The sequence below is a fragment of the Scylla paramamosain genome, chromosome 9 (assembly GCF_035594125.1).
Source record: "Scylla paramamosain isolate STU-SP2022 chromosome 9, ASM3559412v1, whole genome shotgun sequence".
In the NCBI taxonomy this organism is placed as follows: Eukaryota; Metazoa; Arthropoda; class Malacostraca; order Decapoda; family Portunidae; genus Scylla; species Scylla paramamosain.
Window position 1 is genome coordinate 23055001 of NC_087159.1, and position 23340 is coordinate 23078340.

General features: G+C 40.0%; 1 protein-coding gene across 1 annotated transcript in view; it reads right to left on the reverse strand.

Annotated features, from left to right (window-relative positions):
• The window catches only part of LOC135103717 (NADH dehydrogenase [ubiquinone] flavoprotein 1, mitochondrial-like), a 119736-nt gene that overhangs the window by 52598 nt on the left and 43798 nt on the right, over positions 1 to 23340 (reverse strand). The window contains exon 3 of the mRNA XM_064010347.1: positions 7472 to 7695. Coding sequence (XP_063866417.1) covers positions 7472 to 7695 — 224 coding nt within the window. The remainder of the gene's footprint in view (positions 1 to 7471; positions 7696 to 23340) is intronic.

Below are 23340 nucleotides of genomic sequence, written 5' to 3' on the forward strand. Positions count from 1 at the left end.
TATCTGTGCTACATACCTCTCACCTAAATCCCGACTACAAAAAATTCTTTGACCACGTAACTTCCAAAGTGGAGCATATTCTGACCCTCTTTCCTACTTCAGAGATTTCCATTCTTGGAGACTTCAATTCACCACCAGCTTTGCCTTTCCCCTCCCTTCACTGACCATCCTGATGAACTAACCTTTTACTTTGCTATCCTCCATGACCTAGAGCAACTGGTGAAACACCCTACACATATTCATCACTGTCACCATTGGTCTCCAATCACAATCTCATATCTGTATCTTATCCTATTGCTCCAATCCTTCCTCAGGATCCCCAAAGCAGAGGTGCCTCTGGCATTTTGCCTCTGCTAATTGGGGGACCTGAGGAGGTGTAATGCTGATTTTCCGTGGAATGACTACTGTTTCCATGCCAGACCCATCTCTGTGTGTTGAGCACATTACAGAGGTGATAGTGCCTGGCCTGGAGGTGTACAGCCTGGCCTGGAGGTGTACATTCCTATCCCTTTCTCTCAACCTAAACCTTCCAAACCCTGGGTTAACACAAACTGTTCTCATGCTACACATAATAGAGAGATGGCCCACAAAGGGTACTTCAGCCTTCCATCACCTGAATCTCATGCACTTCATATTTCTGCATAGAATCATGCCAAGTCTGCTCTCCAACAAGCCAAAAATCCCTTTATCAACAGAAAGAGTAAAAATCTTTGAAGATCTAATCCCCATCATGACTTCTGGCATCTTGCCAAAAACATCTCCAATAACTTTACTTCATCTTTCTCTCCTTTATTCTAACCTGATGGCACCACTGCCATCTAATCTATTTCTAAAAGCTGAACTCTTCATTCAAACCTTTGCTATAACCTCTAGCTTGGATGACTGAGGGCTTGTTCCTCTCTCTCTCCTCCACCCTCAGACTGCTTCATGCTACCCATTAAGATCTTTCACAGTGATGTTTTCCATGCCCTCACTGGCCTTAACCTCAGAAGGCTTATTGACCTGATGGGATCCCTCCTATTGTTCTCCAAAACTGTACCTCTGTGCTTGCACCCTACCTAGTTAAACTCTTCCAGCTCTGTCCATCAACATCTACCTTTCCTTTCTGCTGGAAGTTTGCCTGCATTCGGTCTGTTCCTAAAAAGGGTGACTAATCTAATCCCTCAAACTGCCATCCTACTGCTTTAGTTTTTAATCTATCCTCAAAAAGAAGATTCTTAAACATCTATCACTTCACAACCTTCTATCTGATCGCCTGTGTGGGTTCCATCAAGGCCACTCTACTGGTGATCTTCTGGCTTTCCTTAGTCTTGGTCATGCTCTTTTAGTGATTTTGGTGAAACTTTTGCTGTTACTTTAGACATATCAAAAGCTATTTAAAAGAATCTGGCACAAAGCTTTGATTTCCAAACTACCCTCCTACAGCTTTTATCCTCTCTGTAAATTTATCTCATTTCCTCTCTGACCATTCTATTGCTGCTGTGGGAGATGGTCACTGTTCTTCACAAGAACCTATTAACAGTAGTGTTCCTCAGGGTTCTGTCTTGTCACCCACTCTCTTCCTACATGTCATCAATGATCTTCTAAACCAAAGTTCTTGTCCTATCCCCTCCTACACTGACGATACCACTCTGCACTTTTCCATGTTTTTTCATAAACGTCCAACACTTCAGGAACTAAACAGTTTACACAGGGAAGCCACAGAACACCTGACTTCTGATCTCTCTAAAATTTCTGATTTGAGCAAAGCAAACTTAGTATTGTTCAATGCTTCAAAAACTCAGTTCCTCCATCTATCAACTTAACACAAGCTTCCAGATAACTATCCCCTCCTCTTCAATGACACTCAACTGTCCCTCTCTTCTATGCTGAACATTCTCGATCAGTCCTTTATATATAATCTAAACTTAAAACTTCATATCTCATCTCTGGCTAAAACAGCTTCTATGAAGTTAGATGTTCTCTGTCGTCTCTCCCCAGTTTTTCTTACCTCACCCAGCTAGTGACTCTGTACAGGCCCCTTATCCATCCATGTATGGTATGCTTCACATATATATGAGGGTTTTGTAAATTATCACGATAATTTATCATGAAACAACATCAGGTTATCAGTTATCTGACAATTATTTTTTCTGCATTATCAGTTCATCGGTATCACCAATACTTTTGATTCCAAGCTAACAATAATTTTAGTTTTTGGAACATGAGCATGTTGAAGTTTTAACCATTTGCCCCAGAAGATTCAAACTACTCCAGATCATTGTGTCAAGGCCACTCACTGGCTGTCTTTTCTACTTTCCCTCCAGATGGCATGGTTATTGAAAATTATGATAATTCAAACACAACACATAAAAACGGCAAAAAACCATGAAACAATGAGCTACATGTGTTGTTATGCTGATGTAAACAAACTGACCAACTGCAAAAAGCAGGTTGTGTCCAGTCTTACCACAACTCCATCCATTGGCTGCTCCAGATTTTGTCTGCTGCTTCTGAAATCTGTTAAAATGAGGTCCGTAGAACAAAGGTATGAGTGTGTATATTTGTTGTGTTATCTCAAATGCAGTAGTGTGAATGTGCTTATTTTGATGTTTGTTTTTTTTATTGTGGATTTTTTATATTATTTTCTAGTTCCTTGGAACCCATTATTTTTTTCCCCCTAGGTTCTTCAGTCGCCATAATGCACATCTGCCATTAATGAATGCTGCACTGGAACAAATAACGTTCATTATTGCATACTGTACTGTATTTTAAATTTAAAAAACTGATTAACCCGAATTCTTATTTTTTATTTTTATTTTAGAAAACTCAGAAAAATTTTAGAAAACACTTTAAGTTCAATCCTTATCCTGTCTCTATGCTAATGAAAATACTGTTTTAAGTAAAATAGCTACATTTTATTTTGAAAGTTTAACCTTTACTATCTAAAGATGTATAAATATGTCCTAGTGGTTACATGGTCCCATCCAGGGACATCTATAAACATCCTGTTTCAATTTAGTTTACCATTTACCTAGGACATTTTCTGAGGTGAAGGAAAATGAATGCAGGTAACTTGAGAAATTATTTTGCAGCCAAGAACATATTATTTTCCCATGAAAATTGTTCTTTTTGTGCTATAAAACATTGATCTATTGGGATGGCTGATTTTGCAACAGTAACATGATCATGGCCAGTACATTTATATGCCATCATAACATATGGTTTCAATATCACTAGAGTTTTCAGGTACCTCTTTACACTGTGTTTGTGTGTGTATGTATGTGTGTGTGTGTGTGTGTGTGTGTGTGTGTGTGTGTTTACCCTCCCAAGATTATTTTATTTTATCACCATCCTCTCTCTCTCTCTGAGAGAGAGAGAGAGAGAGAGAGAGAGAGAGAGAGAGAGAGAGAGAGAGAGAGAGAGAGAGAGAGAGAGAGAGAGAGAGAGAGAGAGAGAGAGAGAGAGAGAGAGAGAGAGAGAGAGAGAGAGAGAGAGAATGGTGATAAAATAAGATAATCTTGGGAGGGTAAACACACACACACACACACACACACACACACACACGCACACACACACACACACACACACACACACACACACACACACACACACACAGTCATTTTTCTTTCAAAAGAAACTTTATAATATTGATGTGAAATGTGAATTGCACAATTCAGTAACATGTGGAATTTATTCAACAATCTAATAGTGTATAATGCAAACTAATTGAGTAATTACTTTTGACACAAAAGGAAATTATATAAGAGGCTGTGGATGATGCATTTCAAAGTTGGCATGCATGGCTGATACCCTGGGTACAGGGCCTAGAGCAGTTTGAATCTCCCAGGGCAAATAAGTTAAATAATGATCAAAATTTCAGTGCATTATTGCAGTTGTATGTTATAACAAGCATGCGTTGTTGCATACCCTACTGTATTTTTCTTTCCATTAGCTTTCTTTGCCACAATGAGATGGTAAGTCCATTCTGAAAAAATGAAGGAACCCTAAGTGTCTTGACACCCCCCCCTCAACTTTTTCTTCATTAACTTCTGCAACATTCACAGTCTAAGATCTAATTTTCAATCCATAGAACACCACCTCTACTCTTCTAAACCTCATCTTCTTTTCCTCACTGAAACTCAGATGTTTGAAGCAACTGACAGTAGCCCCTTTTCTGTTCCCTCCTACTTTCTCTATCCTCATTTTCGATCCAAAGCTGGATGTTGCGTTTATGTGCGCAATGACTTAACCTGCTCTCGTACCCACGCTCTTGAATCTTCCAAGTTTTCCACCATCTGGCTACGACTACAGTCACTCTCAAACTAAATTGATCTGTGCTATATACCTTACACCTAACTCCTCTGACTATAAGAAATTCTCTGACTACTTAACTTCCAAAGTAAAGCACATTCTGACCCTCTTCCCTTCTGCAGAGATCTCCATTCTTAGAGACTTCAATGTTCACCACCAGCTTTGGCTTTCCTCTCCCTTCACTGACCATCATGGTGAACTAGCCTTCAACTTTGCTATCCTCCACGACCTAGAGCAACTGGTGCAACACCCTACTCGTATTCCTGACCATCTTGGAGATACGCCCAACATTCTTGACCTTTTCCTGACCTCTAATCCTTCTGTTTATGATGTCATCCTTTCTTCTTTGTTGGGCTCCTCCGATCACAATCTCATATTTGTATCTTGTCCTATCACTCCAATCCTTCCTCACGATCCCCCAAGCGAAGGTGCCTCTGGCGTTTTGCCTCTGCTAGTTAGGGGACCTGAGGAGGTATTTTGCTGATTTTCCTTGGAATGACTACTGCTTCCGTGTCAGAGACCCATCTTTGTGTGCTGAGCACATAACAGAGGTGATAGTGTCTGGCATGAGGCAGACATTCCTCACTCTTTTTCTCGACCTAAACCTTCCAAACCTTGGTTTAACACAGCTTGTTCTCATGCTATACATGATAGAGAGGTGGCCCACAAAAGGTACTTAAGCCTTCCATCACCAGAATCTTATGCACTTTATATTTCTGCCCGGAACCATGCCAAGTTTGTTCTCCAACTAGCCAAAAATTTCTTCATTAAGAGAGTCAAAACCTTTCAAGATCTAACTCCCCTTGTGACTTCTGGCATCTAACCAAAAATATCTCCAATAACTTTGCTTCTTCTTCTTTCCCTCCTTTATTTCAACCAGATGGCACCACTACTATAACACCTATTTCTAAAGCTGAACTCTTCGCTCAAACCTTTGCTAAAAACTCTACCTTGGACGATTCTGGGCTTGTTCCTCCCTTTCCTCCACCCTCTGACTACTTCATGCAACCTATTAAAATTCTTTGCAATGATGTTTTCCATGCCATTGCTAGCCTAAACCCTCGGATGGCTTATGGACCTGATGGGGTCCCTCCTATTGTTCTCCGAAACAATGCCTCCGTGCTTGCGCCTTGCCTAGTCAAACTCTTTCAGCTCAGTCTGTCAACATCTACCTTTCCTTCTTGCTGGAAGTTTGCCTACATTCAGCCTGTTCCTAAAAAGGGTGACCATTCTAATCACTCAAACTACCATCCTATTGCTTTAATTTCCTGCCTATCTAAAGTTTTTGAATCTATCCTCAACAGGAAAATTCTTAAACATCTATCACTTCACAACTTTCTATCTGATCGCCAGTATGGGTTCCGTCAAGGCCGCTCTACTGGTGATCTTCTCGCTTTCCTTACTGAGTCTTGGTCATCCTCTTTTTAGAGATTTTGGTGAAACTTTTGCTGTTGCCTTGAACATATCATAAGCTTTTCATAGAGTCTGGCACAAAGCTTCGATTTTCAAACTACCCTCCTATGGCTTCTATCCTTCTCTCTCTAACTTCATCTCAAGTTTCCTTTCTGACCGTTCTATTGCTGCTGTGGTAGACAGTCACTGTTCTTCTAAATCTATTAACAGTGGTGTTCCTCAGGGTTCTGTCCTGTCACCCACTCTCTTCTTATTATTCATTAATGATCTTCTAAACCAAACTTCTTGTCCTATCCACTCCTACACTGATGATACCACCCTGCACTTTTCCACATCCTTTCATAGACGTCCAACCCTTCAGGATGTAAACATTTCACGCAGAGAAGCCACAGAATGCTTGACTTCTGATCTTTCTGAAATTTCTGATTGGGGCAGAGCAAACTTGGTATTGTTCAATGCCTCAAAAACTCAATTCCTCCATCTATCAACTCGACACAACCTTCCAGACAACTATCCCCTCTTCTTCAATGACACTCAACTGTTCCTCTCTTCTACGCTGAACATCCTTGGTCTGTCCTTTACTTACAATCTGAATTGGAAACTTCACATCTCATCTCTAGCTAAAACAGCTTCTATGAAGTTAGGTGTTCTGAGACGTCTCCGCCAGTTTTTCTCACCCCCCCAGCTGCTAACTCTGTACAAGGGCCTTATCCGTCCATGTATAGAGTATGCTTCACATGTCTGGGGGGGGTTCCACTCATACTGCTCTTCTAAACAGGGTGGAATCAAAAGCTTTTCGTCTCATCAACTCCTCTCCTCTGACTGTCTTCAGCCTCTCTCTCACTGCCGCAATGCTGCATCTCTAGCTGTCTTCTACCACTATTTTTATGCTAACTGCTCTTCTGATCTTGCTAACTGCATGCCTCCCCTCCTCCCATGGCCTCGCTGCACAAGACTTTCTTCTTTCTCTTACCTCTATTCTGTCCACCTCTCTAACACAAGAGTTAACCAGTATTCTCAATCATTCATCCCTTTCTCTGGTAAACTATGTTACTCCCTGCCTGCTTCTGTATTTCACACCTTCCTATGACTTGAATTCCTTCAAGAGGGAGGTTTCAAGACACTTATCCATCAATTTTTTACTACTGCTTTGACCCTTTTATGGGACTGGCATTTCAGTGGGCATTTTTTTTTATTGGATTTTTGTTACCCTTGGCCAGTGTCCCTCCTACATAAAAAAAAAAAAAATAAATAAATTTAAAGTAGAGCAGCCTAATTTATTCGGCAAAATTTGTGCATTGTTCAGGATTCTATTTTATATACATTCAAACATCTGCCACCACAAGATTAACTATGTGCTAAAAAAAATATCTAGAGCAGTTAAAAGTTCACATGAATAAAACAAAATCATAGTTACTACATTATTAAAGCCAATGCAGCTACTGAAAGAACTGAAGTAATTATAAAATCAATCTTACCATACTCTGTAAATGACTTTGGGAAAGAATCTTTATTATCTTTTGAATTCTTTTCCTTCATAGTTTTCCCTGTAAATCTTGTTTCTTTTTTTTTTCTTTACTCCTACATTTAAGTTATAAGAAAACCATGGGAATGATACTGCATACTACTATTTGCACCTTTCCTTTTCTTCTTTCAAGATAGTGTCATGCCCTTTATTTTTACCTACTAAAAGTATGGCTCTTAATCAGCCTACTTTTATAATATAAAAATACTTTCAGATTACAATCACAGGACAACAACTCACGGTTTGTTCATAAAGCTCCACTTCATGCCAGTGGGGAAGCCAGCACCTCCTCGGCCTCGTAGTCCTGACGTCTTGATTTCTCCAAGAATCCACTCATGACCCTTGTTCAGAATCTCTTTGGTCTTGTACCAGTCACCTCGACCCATGGCTCCACTTAGTCGCCAATCATGGCGACCATACAGATTAGTAAAGATACGATCTTCATCTGCTAAGGGTCCATACACCTGATGAGAATGTAGGAAAAAAAAAATTTTTTTTACTTTATTTATGATATAAATTCTCATACAAACTTCATCTAAACATAAACATGATCACTAGGGAAATAAATAACTAAAAGAGGCCAATAAGAATGGCAATCATATAGATTGGAACCTTGGTTACCAAACCGAATCAAACAAATTGGTTTTTCAACAATTTTTTTAACTCATAATTGCTTTGGTTGCCATACCATAACTTGGTTCTCAAACAAAGTTACTTGATTTCAAATATCAAAAGACAAAGCAAAAGCTGCTGTTTATCACTTATCACTAATTTATAGTTTCCATAAATATTTCCTTCATTTTTATATATTTGAAGGAGAGCCACAATGTGTAACACAGTAATTTAATCTTTGAAATAGGCTCAGGAGTAATCCCATCTCCTGAGCCACCTGTGGCTCTCTTGATGACCCTACAACTCCATCACTACTGCACAACTGCATTTTCCCAGTAGTTTTTCTCAGCAGAAAGATGTCAGTGTTATGATCACCTTCATTTTAGAGGCAAATGGGTTGCTCTTCTATGTCACTCTATAAGACTTCCCTCATTACAGTAAAATCCCTCTCATCCAGCATTCAAGTATCCGGCAGCTTCACGTATCCGGCACATTTTTCCCCGAGCCTTAAAATCAATAAAAAATCAATGTGTACTCATAAAATTGATTAAAATTCCCGCACCAGGCATACTTTGTCCCCTTGCCACCAGAGCGCACTGCTTCGCGACACCCCCAGCCCACTGCACTGTGTTTACTCAATGACTCAGTCCCGCGTGTGCACTGTTTATCGCCTGACGCCTTCATCATGCCTAAAGTTGTAGAAAAGAGGAAACGTGTTGTGCTTACACTTAAATCAGATCAGCTGCTGATTAAGATCAGCTGATCTTTGTTATGGTAAGATGCGTGAGTGTAGGGTGGTGATTGTGGACAAAATTTCACTTCTATTCAAGTATCCAGCAATATTCAAGTATCCGGCATGTCGGCGGTCCTGTTGATGCCGGATAAGAGGGATTTTACTGTATATAAATGACAAAGACAACACCTGCACAGTCTAAAGAATATCTTCTGATGGGTTTCGTATCACTAAGTTCATTCAATATATCCTTTATAGATAAGTAATTTCTGAGCTGGAGATGTTGTAGAAGAGCCATCTTAGCAGTGAGAATGCCTGTCATAAACCAATAAGGTAAGGTGGATAGGTGTTCGGAAATGGATTATTCCATTTTGGATTGATTTCTATGAGAAAAATTGTTTCGTTTTTCAAACATTTCAGATTTCAAATGGTATTCAGGAATTAATTAAGTTCAAGAACCGAGGTTCTGCTGTATTCAAATTAAGAGACAATTAAGCAAATCATATTTAAGATCTACCCTCCATGAGGGGGATTTTCATTTTTTTTTTTATATAAAACTACTAAACTGGGATTTTTACCAAATAAATATTTGTGGCCTAGTGTAAAAGTGGTGGTGGTGGTAATGTTTTTTCCTCTTTTTTTTGGAAAATTTTTATTCATTTATTTTTTTAATATGAGGGGCACTGGCCAAGGGCAACAAGGGGGGAGAGAGAGAGAGAGAGAGAGAGAGAGAGAGAGAGAGAGAGAGAGAGAGAGAGAGAGAGAGAGAGAGAGAGAGAGAGAGAGAGAGAGAGAGAGAGAGAGAGAGAGAGAGCCAATAAGAATGCCAGTCCTAAAAGAGAGGTCAAAAGGGTCATCAAAAACTGGAAGATAAGCATCTTGAAACCTCAAGAAGGAAAGAGGAAATACAAAAGCAGGTAGGGAGTTCAAGAGTTTACTGGAAAAGGAATGAATGATTAAGGATACTGGTTTCCTCTTGCATTAGAGAGGTGGAGAGAATAGGGATGAGAGAAAGTAGAAAGTCTTGTGCAGTGAAGCTGTGAGAAAAGGGAAGGTATGCAGTTAACAAAATCAGAAGAGCAGTTAATATAAAAATAGTGCCAGAAGATAGATAGAGACTATTCTAAGCTACTATTTATGGCTGTAATTCCTTTTTTTTATTTTCTCTAATAAATTTAATGACTGTTTAATTCTCATTAAGAGATTTTTTTAGATAACTCCATTAAATATATGCATATTTTTGTAGCATTTATTTTTTTCTGCTAGCTCATTTTTTTTTCAGTTAGACTTATTTGATAGCTTTGCAAGATTTGAGTCATTTTATTGTTGTTTTAGGTACAACAAACTGTTTTGAAAAAGGTCCCTTAGTTTTCCTGTATTATATTCTTAATGTGGAAAATTGTATTTTGAAAAATAAGGCCTTGAAAGTTGCATACACCCAATAAGTCATTGGTAGATCATCAAAATTTCTACAGATTTATTTGTTATGTTATCTTACATACACTGCATCCATATCAAAGCACCCAGTCCACTCCTCTAATGAGGACATTATGCAAATGCAGGTGTGGGTTTCATGTTATAAGGAGGCAATCTTCTACCTGTTGAAACAATTATTATTTCCATGGAGGTCTCACAAGCTATCTAGGTGGATGCTGTGACTTTTTAACCCAGCTGTGACCTTCCTGAATGTTTCCCTTTCAACCATGACCCTGAATGTTTTCCTTTGTGTCTCACAACACAATGGGGTAGTCAGAGCCTAACCCCTAAAAGACACTTCTCTTCCTTCACACAATACCATGAAGCTTCATCTAACACACATGCATATTTCACTCAGAGTTAAAATTTCAAGATGGAGACTCAAATACCCCCCCCTCAGACTCCCCATCTGGGGAGGGGGACCAGAAATGTCCTTAGGTTGGACTGTCACTGTTTTTTTTTTGGGTGGGTTTTAATCCCAGGGTGTTTTGATACCCTCCCTCAATTTCTTATACATTGACTTCTGTAACATTCATGGCCTTAGATCTAACTTTAAATTTATGGAATATCACCTCTTTTCTCTAAACCTCATCTTTTCCTCATCAAAACATGGGTGTCTGTGACTACTGACAGTAACCCCTTCTGTTTCCTCCTACTTTCTCTATCCTCATTTTCAATCCAAAGCTGGATGCTGAAGCTAAGTGCACAACAACCTAACTTGCTCTCATGCCCATGCTCTTGAATTTTCTGAATGTTCTACCATCCAGCTTCGATTTCAATCCCTCTCAAACTAAATTTATCTGTATTGTATAAGCCTCACCTAAATCTACAAACTATGAAAATTTCCTTGACTATTTAACTTCTAAAGTGGAGCAGATCCTCATTCTCTTCCTTTTTGTAGAGATTCCCATTCTTGAACAATTCAAGAATTCACCACTGGCTTTGACTTTTCTCTCCCTTCACCGACCAACCTGGTGGACTGACCTTAAATTTTGTTGCCCTCCACAACCTAGAACAATTATAGTTCATTCAGAGAAAAATTTCAATGAGACTTTTGTGTTCTGTTGGCAGCCCTGCTCACCACTTTCTCACAGAATCTGGGGAAAATTCAACCTCCCTTGAGAAATACTGATATTTCTTCACTTAGAAGCAACAACTACACAAGTTATGCAAATTTTTTTTATACCCAATGATGAAGCAGTGTTCAGTTTTCAACCTCAATAGGGTAACAAACAAAGAAATTCTGGCAAGTATAAGTTAAAGAATCAAATTTTATATTCTATATACCACTTTACTTATAATCATTATATCCAGCCATTGTGAGATTATGCGTAAAATAGAACTTGACTTCACGGACATAAAATACTCCTGAATATGATGGTGCTTTTAGATTTTGCATATAAACTTATATAAAAGAAAAAATTAAAGATCTTTGTGAGTATCTTGCATGTTGCCTTGCATCTTCCAGTATCACATGTAAAGCAGGGTAGGGAGGAGGTGGGTGTTTTCTTCTATCTCCCTCCCTCCTTTGATGTCATTATTGATGGCTAAATGGATCATAAATTTATCAACAGTAACTTGTCATTTGAAAAAGAGGAAAAATGTAGGTCTACCATGACCAACTGTAATAGATGCCTACCAAAAGCATGCCCATCATGCATGCCTTTTATTTATTTATTCATTTATTTATTTATTTATTTATTTATTTATTCATTTATTTATTTACTTTTTTATGTAGGAGGGGCACTGGCCAAGGGCAACAAAAATTGCAACATAAAAAAGGCCCACTGAGGTCCTGGCCACATACAAAGTTAAACATGTTTGTCAAAATACAAGATAAGTATCCTGAAACCTCTCTCTTGAAAGAGTTCAAATCACAGGAAGCTGGAAATACAAAAGCAGGCAGGGAGTTCCAGAATTTACCAAAGAAAGGGATGAATGATTGAGAATACTGGTCAACTCTTAGAGAGATGGACAGGATAGGGGTGAGAGAAAGAAGAGTCTTGTGCAGCAAGGCCATGGAAGGAGGGGAGGCATACACTTAGCAAGATCAGAAGAGCAGTTGGCATGAAAATACCAGTAGAAGATAGCAAGAGATGCAACACTGCGGCTATGAGAAAGAGTTTGAAGACAGTCAGTTAGAGGAGAGTTGATAACACAAAAAGCTTTTCATTCCACCCTGTCTAAAAGAATGGTATGAGTGGAACCCCCCAATACATGTGAAGCATACTCATTACATGAATAGATAAGGCCCTTGTACAGAGTAAGCAGCTGGGGGGTGAGAAAAACTGGTGGAGACAACTCAGAACACCTAACTTCACAGAAGCTGTTTTAGCTAAAGATGATATATGAAGTTCCCAGTTTAGATTATAAGTAAGAACAAACTGAGGATGTTCAGTGTAGAAGAGGAGGACAGTTGAGTGTCACTGAAGAGAGGATAGTTGCTGGAAGGTTGTGTTGAGTTGATAGATGGACGAATTGAGTTTTTGAGGCATTGAACAACACTAAGTTTGCTCTGCCCAAATCAAAAATTTTTGAGAGATCAGAAGTCAGCCGTTCTGTGGCTTCCCTGCGTGAACTGTTTACTTCATGAAGGGTTGGATGTCAACAAAAAGATATGGAAAAGTGCAGAGTGGTATCATCAGTGTAGGAGTGGCTAGGGCATGAAGTTTGGTTTAGATCATTGATGAAAAATAGCGAGACAGTGGGTGACAGGACAGAAACCTGGGGAACACCAATGTTAATAAATTTAAGAGAAAAGTAGTGACTGACACAGCAGCAATAGAACGGTCAGAAAGGAAACTTGAGATAAGTTACAGAGAGAAGGATAGAAGCCGTAGAAGAGTAGTTTGGAAATCAAAGCTTTGTGCAAGGTGCTATCAGAACCTTTTGATATGTCTACAGCAACAGCAAATGTTTTACCAAAATCTCTAAAAAAGGATAACCAAGATTCAGTAAGGAAAGCCAGCAGATCACCAGTAGAGTGAGTGGCCTTGATGGAAACCATACTGGTGATCTGATAGAAGGTTGTGAAGTGATGGATGTTTAAGAATCTTCCTGTTATGGATATATTTAAAAACTTTGAATAGGCAGGAAATTAAAGCAATAGGATGGTAGTTTTCTAGGAACAGGCTGAATGTAGGCAAACTTCCAGCAAGAATGAAAGGTAGAAGATGATAGACATAGTTGAAAGAGTTTGACTAGGCATATGCAAACATGCAGGCACAGCTTCAGAGAACAAAAGGAGGGACCCCTTCAGGTCCATAAGCCTTCTGAGGGATTAGGCCAGTGAAGGCATGGAAAACATGACTGTGAAGAATTTTGATAGATATCATGAAGTAGTCAGAGGTTGGAGGAGCATGAGGAACAAGCCCTGAATCATCCAAGATGGAGTTTTTAGCAAACGTATCAGGAGAAGGCAGTAGACACCTGCCAAAATGATAATTACCCCCAGTGAGGTCTAAAGCACTGTTCAGGGGGTGCTGTGACCTCACTGAACGTTTCCCTGTGTGCCTCACAACACAAGGGGGCAGTCACAGCCTGCCCTCTAAAGACAACTCTCTTCCTTCACACAAAACTACAAGCATCTAATAACACACACCTTTCAATCAAAAATTTCAAAATCATCATGGCGACTCCTACACCAGCCTCCGAGTCCCCATCTGGGGAGGGGACCATAAATGTCCCCAGGCTGGACTGCCTTTCTGTCGACGACCCTAAGTGTCTTGACACCCCCATCAACTTTTTCTTCATTAACTTCTGCAACATTCGCATTCTAAGACCTAATTTTCAATCTGTAGAACACCACCTCTACTCTTCTAAACCTCATCTTCTTTTCCTCACCGAAACTCAGGTGTCTGAGGCAACTGACAGCAGCCCCTTTTCTGTTCCCTCCTACTTTCTCTATCCTCATTTTCAATCCAAAGCTGGATGTTGCGTTTATGTGTGCAATGACTTAACCTGCTCTTATACCCACGCTCTTGAATCTTCCAAGTTTTCCACCATCTGGCTACGACTACAGTCACTCAAACTAAATTTATCTGTGCTGTATACCTTTCACCTAACTACTCTGACTATAAGAAATTCTCTGACTACTTAACTTCCAAAGTGGAGCACATTCTGACCCTCTTCCCCTTTGCAGAGATCTCCATTCTTGGAGACTTCAATGTTCACCACCAGCTTTGGCTTTACTCTCCCTTCACTGACCATCCTGGTGAACTAGCCTTCAACTTTGCTATCCTCCAAGACCTAGAGCAATTGGTGCAACACTCTATTCATATTCCTGACTGTTTTGGAGATACACCCAACATTCTTGACCTTTTCCTGACCTCTAATCCTTCTGCTTATGCTGTCCTCCTTTCTTCTCCATTGGGCTCCTCCAATCACAATTTCATATCTGTATCTTGTCCTATCGCTCCAATCCCTCCTCAGGATCCCCCTAAGCAAAGGTGCCTCTGGTGTTTTGCCTCTGCTAGTTGGGGGGTATTTTGCTGACTTTCCTTGGAATGATTACTGCTACCGTGTCAGAGATCTGTCTTTGTGTGTTAAGCAAATAACAGAGGTGATAGTGTCTGGCATGGAGGCGTACATTCCTCACTTTTTTTCTCAACCTAAACCTTCCAAACCTTGGTTTAACACAGCTTGTTCTTGTGCTATACATGATAGAGAGATGGTCCACAAAAGGTACTTAAGCCTTCCATCACCAGAATCTCATACACTTTATATTTCTGCCTGGAACCATGCCAAGTCTGTTCTCCAACTAGCCAAAAACTCCTTCATTAACAGAAAGTGTCAAAACCTTTCAAGATCTAACTCCACTTTGTGACTTCTGGCATCTAGCCAAAAATGTCTCCAATAACTTTGCTTCTTCTTCTTTCCCTCCTTTATTTCAACCAGATGGCACCACTGATATCACATCTATTTCTAAAGCTGAACTCTTCGCTCAAACTTTTGCTAAAAACTCTACCTTGGACGATTCTGGGCTTGTTCCTCCCTCTCCTCCACCCTCTGACTACTTCATGCTACCTATTAAAATTCTTCACAATGATGTTTTCCATGCTCTTGCTGGCCTAATCCCTCAGAAGGCTTATGGACCTGATGGGGTCCCTCCTATTGTTCTCTGAAACTGTGCCTCCGTGCTTGCACCTTGCCTAGTCAAACTCTTTCAGCTCTGTCTGTCAACATCTACCTTTCCTTCTTGGTAGAAGTTTGCCTACATTCAGTCTGTTCCTAAAAAGGCTGACCATTCTAATCCCTCAAACTACCATCCTATTGCTTTAATTTCCTGCCTATCTAAAGTTTTTGAATCTATCCTCAACAGGAAGATTCTTAAACATTCACAACACTTCACAACCTTCTATCAGATTGCCTGTATGGGTTCCGTCAAGGCTGCTTTACTGGTAATCTTCTGGTTTTCCTTACTGAGTCTTGGTCATCCTCTTTTATAGATTTTTGTGAAACTTTTGCTGTTGCCTTGGACATATCAAAAGCTTTTGATAGAGTCTGGCACAAAGCTTTGATTTCCAAGCTACCCTCCTACGGCTTCTATCCTTCTCTCTGTAACTTCATCTCAAGTATCCTTTCTCACTGTTCTATTGCTGCTGTGGTAGATGGTCACTGTTCTTCTCCTAAATCTATTAACAGTAGTGTTCCTCAGGGTTCTGTCCTGTCACCCACTCTCTTCTTGTTATTCATTAATGATCTTATAAACCAAACTTCTTGTACTATCCACTCCTACGCTGATGATACCACCCTGCACTTTTCCACGTCTTTTCATAGACGTCCAACCCTTCAGGAGGTAAACATTTCATGCAGGGAAGCCACAGAATGCATGACTTCTGATCTTTCTAAAATTTCTGATTGGGGCAGAGCAAACTTGGTATTGTTCAATGCCTCAAAAACTCAATTCATCCATCTATCAACTCGACACAACCTTCCAGACAACTATCCCCTCTTCTTCAATGACAGTAAACTGTCCCCCTCTTCTATACTGAACATCCTCGGTCTGTCCTTTACTTACAATCTGAACTGGAAACTTCACATCTCATCTCTAGCTAAAACAGCTTCTATGAAGTTAGGCATTCTGAGACATCTCTGCCAGTTTTTCTCACCGCCCCAGCTGCTAACTCTGTACAAGGGCCTTATCCATCCATGTATGGAGTATGCTTCACATGTCTTGGGGGATTCCACTCATACTGCTCTTCTAGACAGGGTGGAATCAAAAGCTTTTTATCTCATCAACTCCTCTCCTCTAACTGTCTTAAGCCTCTCTCTCACCGCCGCAATGTTGCATCTCTAGCTGTCTTCTACCACTATTTTCATGCTAACTGCTCTTCTGATCTTGCTAACTGCATGCCTCCCCTCCTCCTGCAGCCTCACTGCACAAGACTTTCTTGCTCTCACCCCTATTCTGTCCACCTCTCTAATGCAAGAGTTAACCAGTATTCTCAATCATTCATTCCTTTCTTTGGTAAACTCTGGAACTCCCTGCCTGCTTCTGTATTTCCACCTTCCTATGATTAGAATTCCTTCAAGAGGGAGGTTTCAAGACACTTATTCATCAATTTTTGACTACTGCTTTGACCCTTTTATGGGACTGGCATTTCAGTGGGCTTTTTTTTTTATTGGATTTCTGTTGCCTTTGGCCAGTGTCCCTCCTACATAAAAAAAAAAAAGAGTTCAGCTTTAGAAATAGATGAGATGGTAGTACTGCCATAATGTTGAAATAAAGGAGGGAAAGATAAAGGAGCAAAATTATTGGAGATGTTTTTGGCTAGGTGCCAAAGGTCATGAGTGGAGTTAGATCTTGAAAGATTTTTGACACTTTTTTGGTTTGGTTTTTGGTTAGTTGAAGAACAGATTTGGCATGGTTCCAGACAGAAATATAAAATATATGAGATTCAGGTGATGGAAGGCTCAAGTACATGTTATTTGGGGGTTTAATCCTCGTGAACCTCTTCATCTAGAGATTTCAACATTCAACAAAAGCATTACATTTCCAAACATTTATGATGATATTACTGTTATCGAAGATTTAAGAAGAATGTGAATTTGAGCTACTGGAACTGTATACTTAGCAAGATGTGTAAAATAGTAAACAGTACACTCAAATATTATTATTAACTATGAACTGTGACTCCCAGGGTGGGTGGGTGGGTGGGGAGGAAGGAAGGAGGGAGCATGGGTTGGTGGGAGGAACTGCAGGGTTAGTGGGCAAGTGAGGAGAGACGATGCCAGAGAGGGATGGAAAAGGAGGGAAACGCCCACCTCTCCCTACCCTGCTTCCCATGCTATGCTGGAAGATGCAAAGCAATATGCATGATACTCATAAAAACCTTTAATTTTCTCTTTTATATAACTTTACGAGCAAAATCTGAAAGTACCATCATATTCAGGAGTTTTATGTCTGTTAAGACATGTTTTATTTTAAAGATAACCTCAAAATGGCTGGACATAACGATTATACGTAAAATGGTGTATAAACTATAAAATTTGATTCTCTGACTTATATTCACCATTATTACTTTGTTTTTTTATCTTATTGTAATACAGTTGAACAAACACTGCTTCATCCATAGACAAATGAAATTTGCCTATCTTGTATAATTGTTTAGCTAATTGAAGAAATATAAGTATTTCTCAAGGGAAGTTGAGGTTCTTTCAAACTCAAAGGGCCAGTGGGCAGCAGGGCTGCCAACAAAATACAGAGGTCTCACTAAGATTCTTTCTCTTAAATGACTATATTGCAGCTTCTTACTCATATTTCTAACTATCTTGGAAATATGACCAACACTCTTGATCTTTTCCTAACTTCTAATGCTTATGCTGTCACTGTTTCCTCTTTTGGGCTCCTCACATCATAACCTCATGCCTATATTCTATCCTACTGCTTCAATTCCTCCTCAGAATCTTTCAAAATGGGAGATGCATCTGGCATTTTGCCTCTACAAAATAAGGACATAAGGATGTATTATTTTGTTCCATGAAATGGCTACTGCTTCCATGTCAGAGATCCATCTCTGTCTGCTGAATGCATAACTGAGGTGACTGGCATAGAGGCATATATTCCTCATTCTTTCTCTTGCCCTAAACCATGGTAGTGACTTAATACTCAGAAGGATTATGGACTTGATGGGGTCTCTCCTATTGTTTTCTGTAACTGTGCCTCTTTGCTCACACCTTGCCTGGTCAAACTCTTCCAAATCTGTTAATCAATGTCTTTCTTTCCTTCCTGCTGGAAGTTTGCATGTGAACATTCAGCCAGTTCTTAAGATGGATGACCGGTCTAATTTCCCAAATAACAGCTCTATTGCTCTGATTTCTCTTTCTAAAGTTTCTGAATCTGTCTTCAACAGGAAGATTTTTTAAAAATCTATCAGTTTACAATTTTATATCTGATCATCTGCATGCTTTTTTTTTTATTAGTGATCTCGTGATTTTCCTTACTAAGTATTCACCAAGACTTAGTAGGACTTAGGAAAAAAATAAGGCACAACCTATACATATACATATACATATATGTGGTCAGTCACACACACACCACACCAAAGACTGCATATGAAAGAACATGCTAGCAGTAACACTGTAACACATCCAAGCACCGATCAGTCACATAAAACATTGCACACTGTATTTATACTGTATTGTAAATATGTTTGCAAGCAAAATGATGATAGAATAAGAGTATAATAATAAGCAGTAAAGCTGTAGGAGTGGGAGTCTGAGAGACACCAAATTCAGTTTAACCCTACTGTCTGCAGCTTTCCTGGATTTTCGGCCTTCCCGACCACGGGGGGGTCATGTATTAAGTACACGTAAACATCACTGGATGAACAATATTCTATGGATCACCTAACAGCAAAAGGCCCCAACATATCATAAGGCGCCATTCCGTCCAATTACCTATAGTGTAGTACACATTATCACATGCAATGTTGGCCAGGATTTTTCCTAACACCATTGCTCATACCTGCTTTTTCCACATCACTATCAGTGTTTCACATTAGATGGATGTATTCTGCACACACACACACACACACATGCACACACACACTGCATGAAAACTGCAGCAGCCACCCTTGAGGTGAAGTCCTCCCACCTGAAACCCTCTTCAAGGAAATCAAGTCATAGGAAGGTGGAAAAACAGAAGCAGTCAGGGAGTTTACCAGAGAGTTTACCAGAGAAAGGGATGAATGATTCAGAATACTGGTTAACTCTTGCATTAGAGAGGTGGACAGAATAGGGGTGAGAAAAAGAAAGTCTTGTGCAGCAAGGCTGCGGGAGGAGGGGAGGCATGCAGTTAGCAAGATCAGAAGAGCAGTTAGCATGAAAATAGCAGTAGAAGACAGCTAGAGATGCAACACTGCAGCGATGAGAGAGAGGCTGAAGACAGTCAGTTAGAGGAGAGGAGTTGATGAGACAAAAAGCTTTTGATTCCACCCTGTCTAGAAGAGCAGTATGTGCGGAATCCCCCAAGACATGTGAAGCATACTCCATACATGGACGGATAAGGCCCTTGTACAGAGTTAGCAGCTGGGGCAGTGAGAAAAACTGGCGGAGACGTCTCAGAACACCTAACTTCATAGAAGCTGTTTTTGCTAGAGATGAGATGTGAAGTTTCCAGTTCAGATTACAAGTAAAGAGCAGACCGAGGAAGTTCAGTGTAGAAGAGGGGGACAGTTGAGTGTCACTGATGAAGAGGAGATAGTTGTCTGGAAGGTTGTGTCGAGTTGATAGATGGAGGAATTGAGTTTTTGAGGCAATGAACAATACCAAGTTTGCTCTGCCCCAATCAGAAATTTTAGAAAGATCAGAAGTCAGGCGTTCTGTGGCTTCCCTGCGTGATATGTTTGCCTCCTGAAGGGTTGGACGTCTATGAAAAGACGTGGAAAAGTGCAGGGTGGTATCATCAGCGTAGGAGTCGATAGGACAAGAAGTTTGGTTTAGAAGATCATTAATGAATAATAAGAAGAGAGTGGGTGACAGGACAGAACCCTGAGGAACACCACTGTTAATAGATTTAGGAGAAGAACAGTGACTGTCTACCACAGCAGCAATAGAACGGTCAGAAAGGAAACTTGAGATGAAGTTACAGAGAGAAGGATAGAAACCGTAGGAGGGTAGTTTGGAAATCAAAGCTTTGTGCCAGACTCTATCAAAAGCTTTTGATATGTCCAAGGCAACAGCAAAAGTTTCACCAAAATCTCTAAAAGAGGATGACCAAGACTCAGTAAGGAAAGCCAGAAGATCACCAGTAGAGCGGCCCTGATGGAACCCATACTGGCGATCAAATAGAAGCTTGTGAAGTGATAGATGTTTAAGAATCTTCCTGTTGAGGATAGATTCAAAAACTTTAGATAGGCAGGAAATTAAAGCAATAGGACAGTAGTTTGAGGGATTAGAACGATCACCCTTTTAAGGAACAGGCTGAATGTAGTCAAACTTCCAGCAAGATGGAAAGGTTGATGTTGACAGACAGAGCTGAAAGAGTTTGACTAGGCAAGGTGCAAGCATGGAGGCACAGTTTTGGAGAACAATAGGAGGGACCCCATCAGGTCCATAAGCATTCCGAGGGTTTAGGCCAGCGAGGGCATGGAAAACATCATTGTGAAGAATTTTAATACGTGGCATGAAGTAGTCAGAGGGTGGAGGAGAGGGAGGAACAAGCCTAGAATCGTCCAAGGTAGAGTTTTTATCAAAGGTTTGAGCGAAGAGTTCAGCTTTAGAAATAGGTTATAGCAGTGGTGCCATCTGGTTGAAATAAAGGAGGGGAAAGAAGAAGCAAAGTTATTGGAGATATTTTTGGCTAGATGCCAGGAGTCACGAGGCGAGTTAGATCTTGAAAGGTTTGGCACTTTCTATTAATGAAGGAGTTTTTGGCTAGTTGGAGAATAGACTTGGCATGGTTCCGGGCAAAAATATAAAATGCATGAGATTCTGGTGATGGAAGGCTTAATTATCTTTTGTGAGCCACCTCTCTACCATGTATAGTACGAGAACAAGCTGTGTTAAAGCTGTGGTAATTCAATCATGTTCTTGATTAGCAGCAATGTCTCGTGAACACCACAGTTTTCCTAAATATCATTATAGAAACTTGATAATATCTACTGACAGGAGCAGTGGCTTCATCTTTCATCAACATAAAAGCTTGGTTGCACCCTATATTTTTATAGTATGTAACACACACACACACACACACACACACACACACACACACACACACACACACACACACACACAAGCGCACATTCATGTACACACGCACCAGCCAGCTGTTCAGACGCAGGTGCTAGAGCTCCTGAAGATACATGCTACTGGCTCTGGACAAAACAACAAAGTCTAGTAATGTATATATGGGAGTGAGAGGGGGGTTACAGAGTGTCCTGTCTCCAAATATAATACATAAAGGAGTATTTTGAGGTTAAAAGAAATGAGAGGAAAGGAAAATCTAGGTGGGGCCACTGGTCGTGATGTGCTTGTAAACAGACCAAATGAAGAGGTGAGACGGAAGGCACATTTTATTGAAACCCCTGTAGACTTGAGACAACTGGTGGAGGCAAGTGGAGAAAGGAATTTTTCAGGATTCAGAGAAGAGAAAGGAAATAGGAGGATAATCAGTGTAGAGAAAGAAATATCTATGAGGGAACTGATTTCTGGCATACTGGAAAGGCAGGACAAACTTATAATGGAAAACAAGGAATTGAGAAAGAAGTATAGTGAATGTGAGAGAGCTCTAAAGATAAGCAATGAGATGAAAGAGGCAATGGAGGAGCTAAAGAAAGAAAATGGGATACTTAAGATCAAGTGTAATGGATAGGAAGTAACTATGCAGGGGCTGCAAGAAAAGGTAGAGGGTAGTGCAGGAAAAGTGGAAGAGGCAGTATGTATAACCAAACTAGAAGAACTGAGAAATGCCTGGAAGAAAGAACATGAGAATGAAAAAGTTAGCTTCACAGGTGGTTAAAAAACAAATACAGGAAAAGACCAAGGACACAGTAATTCAGGTAATTAAAGAAAAGGAGGTTTTGGTAAGAGACACAGTGGATAAGAAGAAATGCCTGATCTTTTTCAGACTGCAAGAGAAGAAAAACCCAGTTAAGTCTGTGAGAGAGAGGGAAGAGGAGTTGGTAAGGAAAATTATTACAATGGTCCAAGATGGAAGTGGAAGAAGCATATAGAATTGGAAAATAAAGTGAAGGAGATAAAAGACCATTAAAAGTGAGAATGAGATCCCAAATTGCAGTAAAGGAGATCCCAGCAAGAACCAGGAAGCTGGCTGAAAGTTTGGAATACAAGAATATTTGGGTAAAAAGATATGAACTTGGAAGAAAGGGAAAAAGAGAGGGATCTGAGAAATGAAGCTAAGGCAAAAAACGAGAGGACAGAGACCGAAGAGAAAATCTTATTGGAGGGTACTAGATAAGAGACTAAGGAAATGGTATATTTTAGAAAGGGAACAAGAAATGAAAGAACCACAGCAGTAGACAGAGAAATTACATGTGGCGAGAGAAATAGCACATTGAGAGTAATGTATACAAACATAGATGGGTTACTTTCAGGTGTACTAGAAGTAAGAGATTACCTAAAGGAAAATAGACCAGATGTGTTGTGCCTAACTGAGACAAAGTTAAAAGAGGAAGTCCATTTAAGCTTTAAGGAAGAGGAATATAATTATTGGAGGAGAGAGAGAAAGGGAAAAGGAGGAGGAATACAGACAATGGTTTGAGATGATACAGTAAAATCCCTCTCATCCGGCATTCGAGTATCCGGCAGCTTCAAGTATCCGGCACATTTTTCCCCGAGCCTTAAAATCAATAAAAAATCAATGTGTACTCATAAAATTGAATAAATTATGATTAATTATGAGGACAGCACAATCCCCGAGTTCCAAAAACAGTTTAATGTTAACCCGTAAACTGCGCCAGACATCTTAAGATGCTGTTCGACCAACTGCGCGAGACATCTTAAGATGACAGGTTTTCTAAGCTGCATTTCAAAAGTTCCCGCACAGCCACCGTAAAATCCAATGAACATCATTTGGCAACATCATCTCTCTTTCGCTCCATATAGGCATTATTGTCTCAGTCAGCCTTAGGCAGTCATGGAAGACGGTAATTCATTATTATCTTCCGATGCTGGCCAGCCTTCTGGCTCCCACATTCATGGCCATGGGGGAGGCAGATGTCGTAAAAAGAAGAAGATAGTAAAAAGAAAGCTTGGACTAGGCCCTGATGATGTAGATTATTTACAGCAATCAACTTCTGGTGCTGTGAGAAAGCCCAAGAAATCC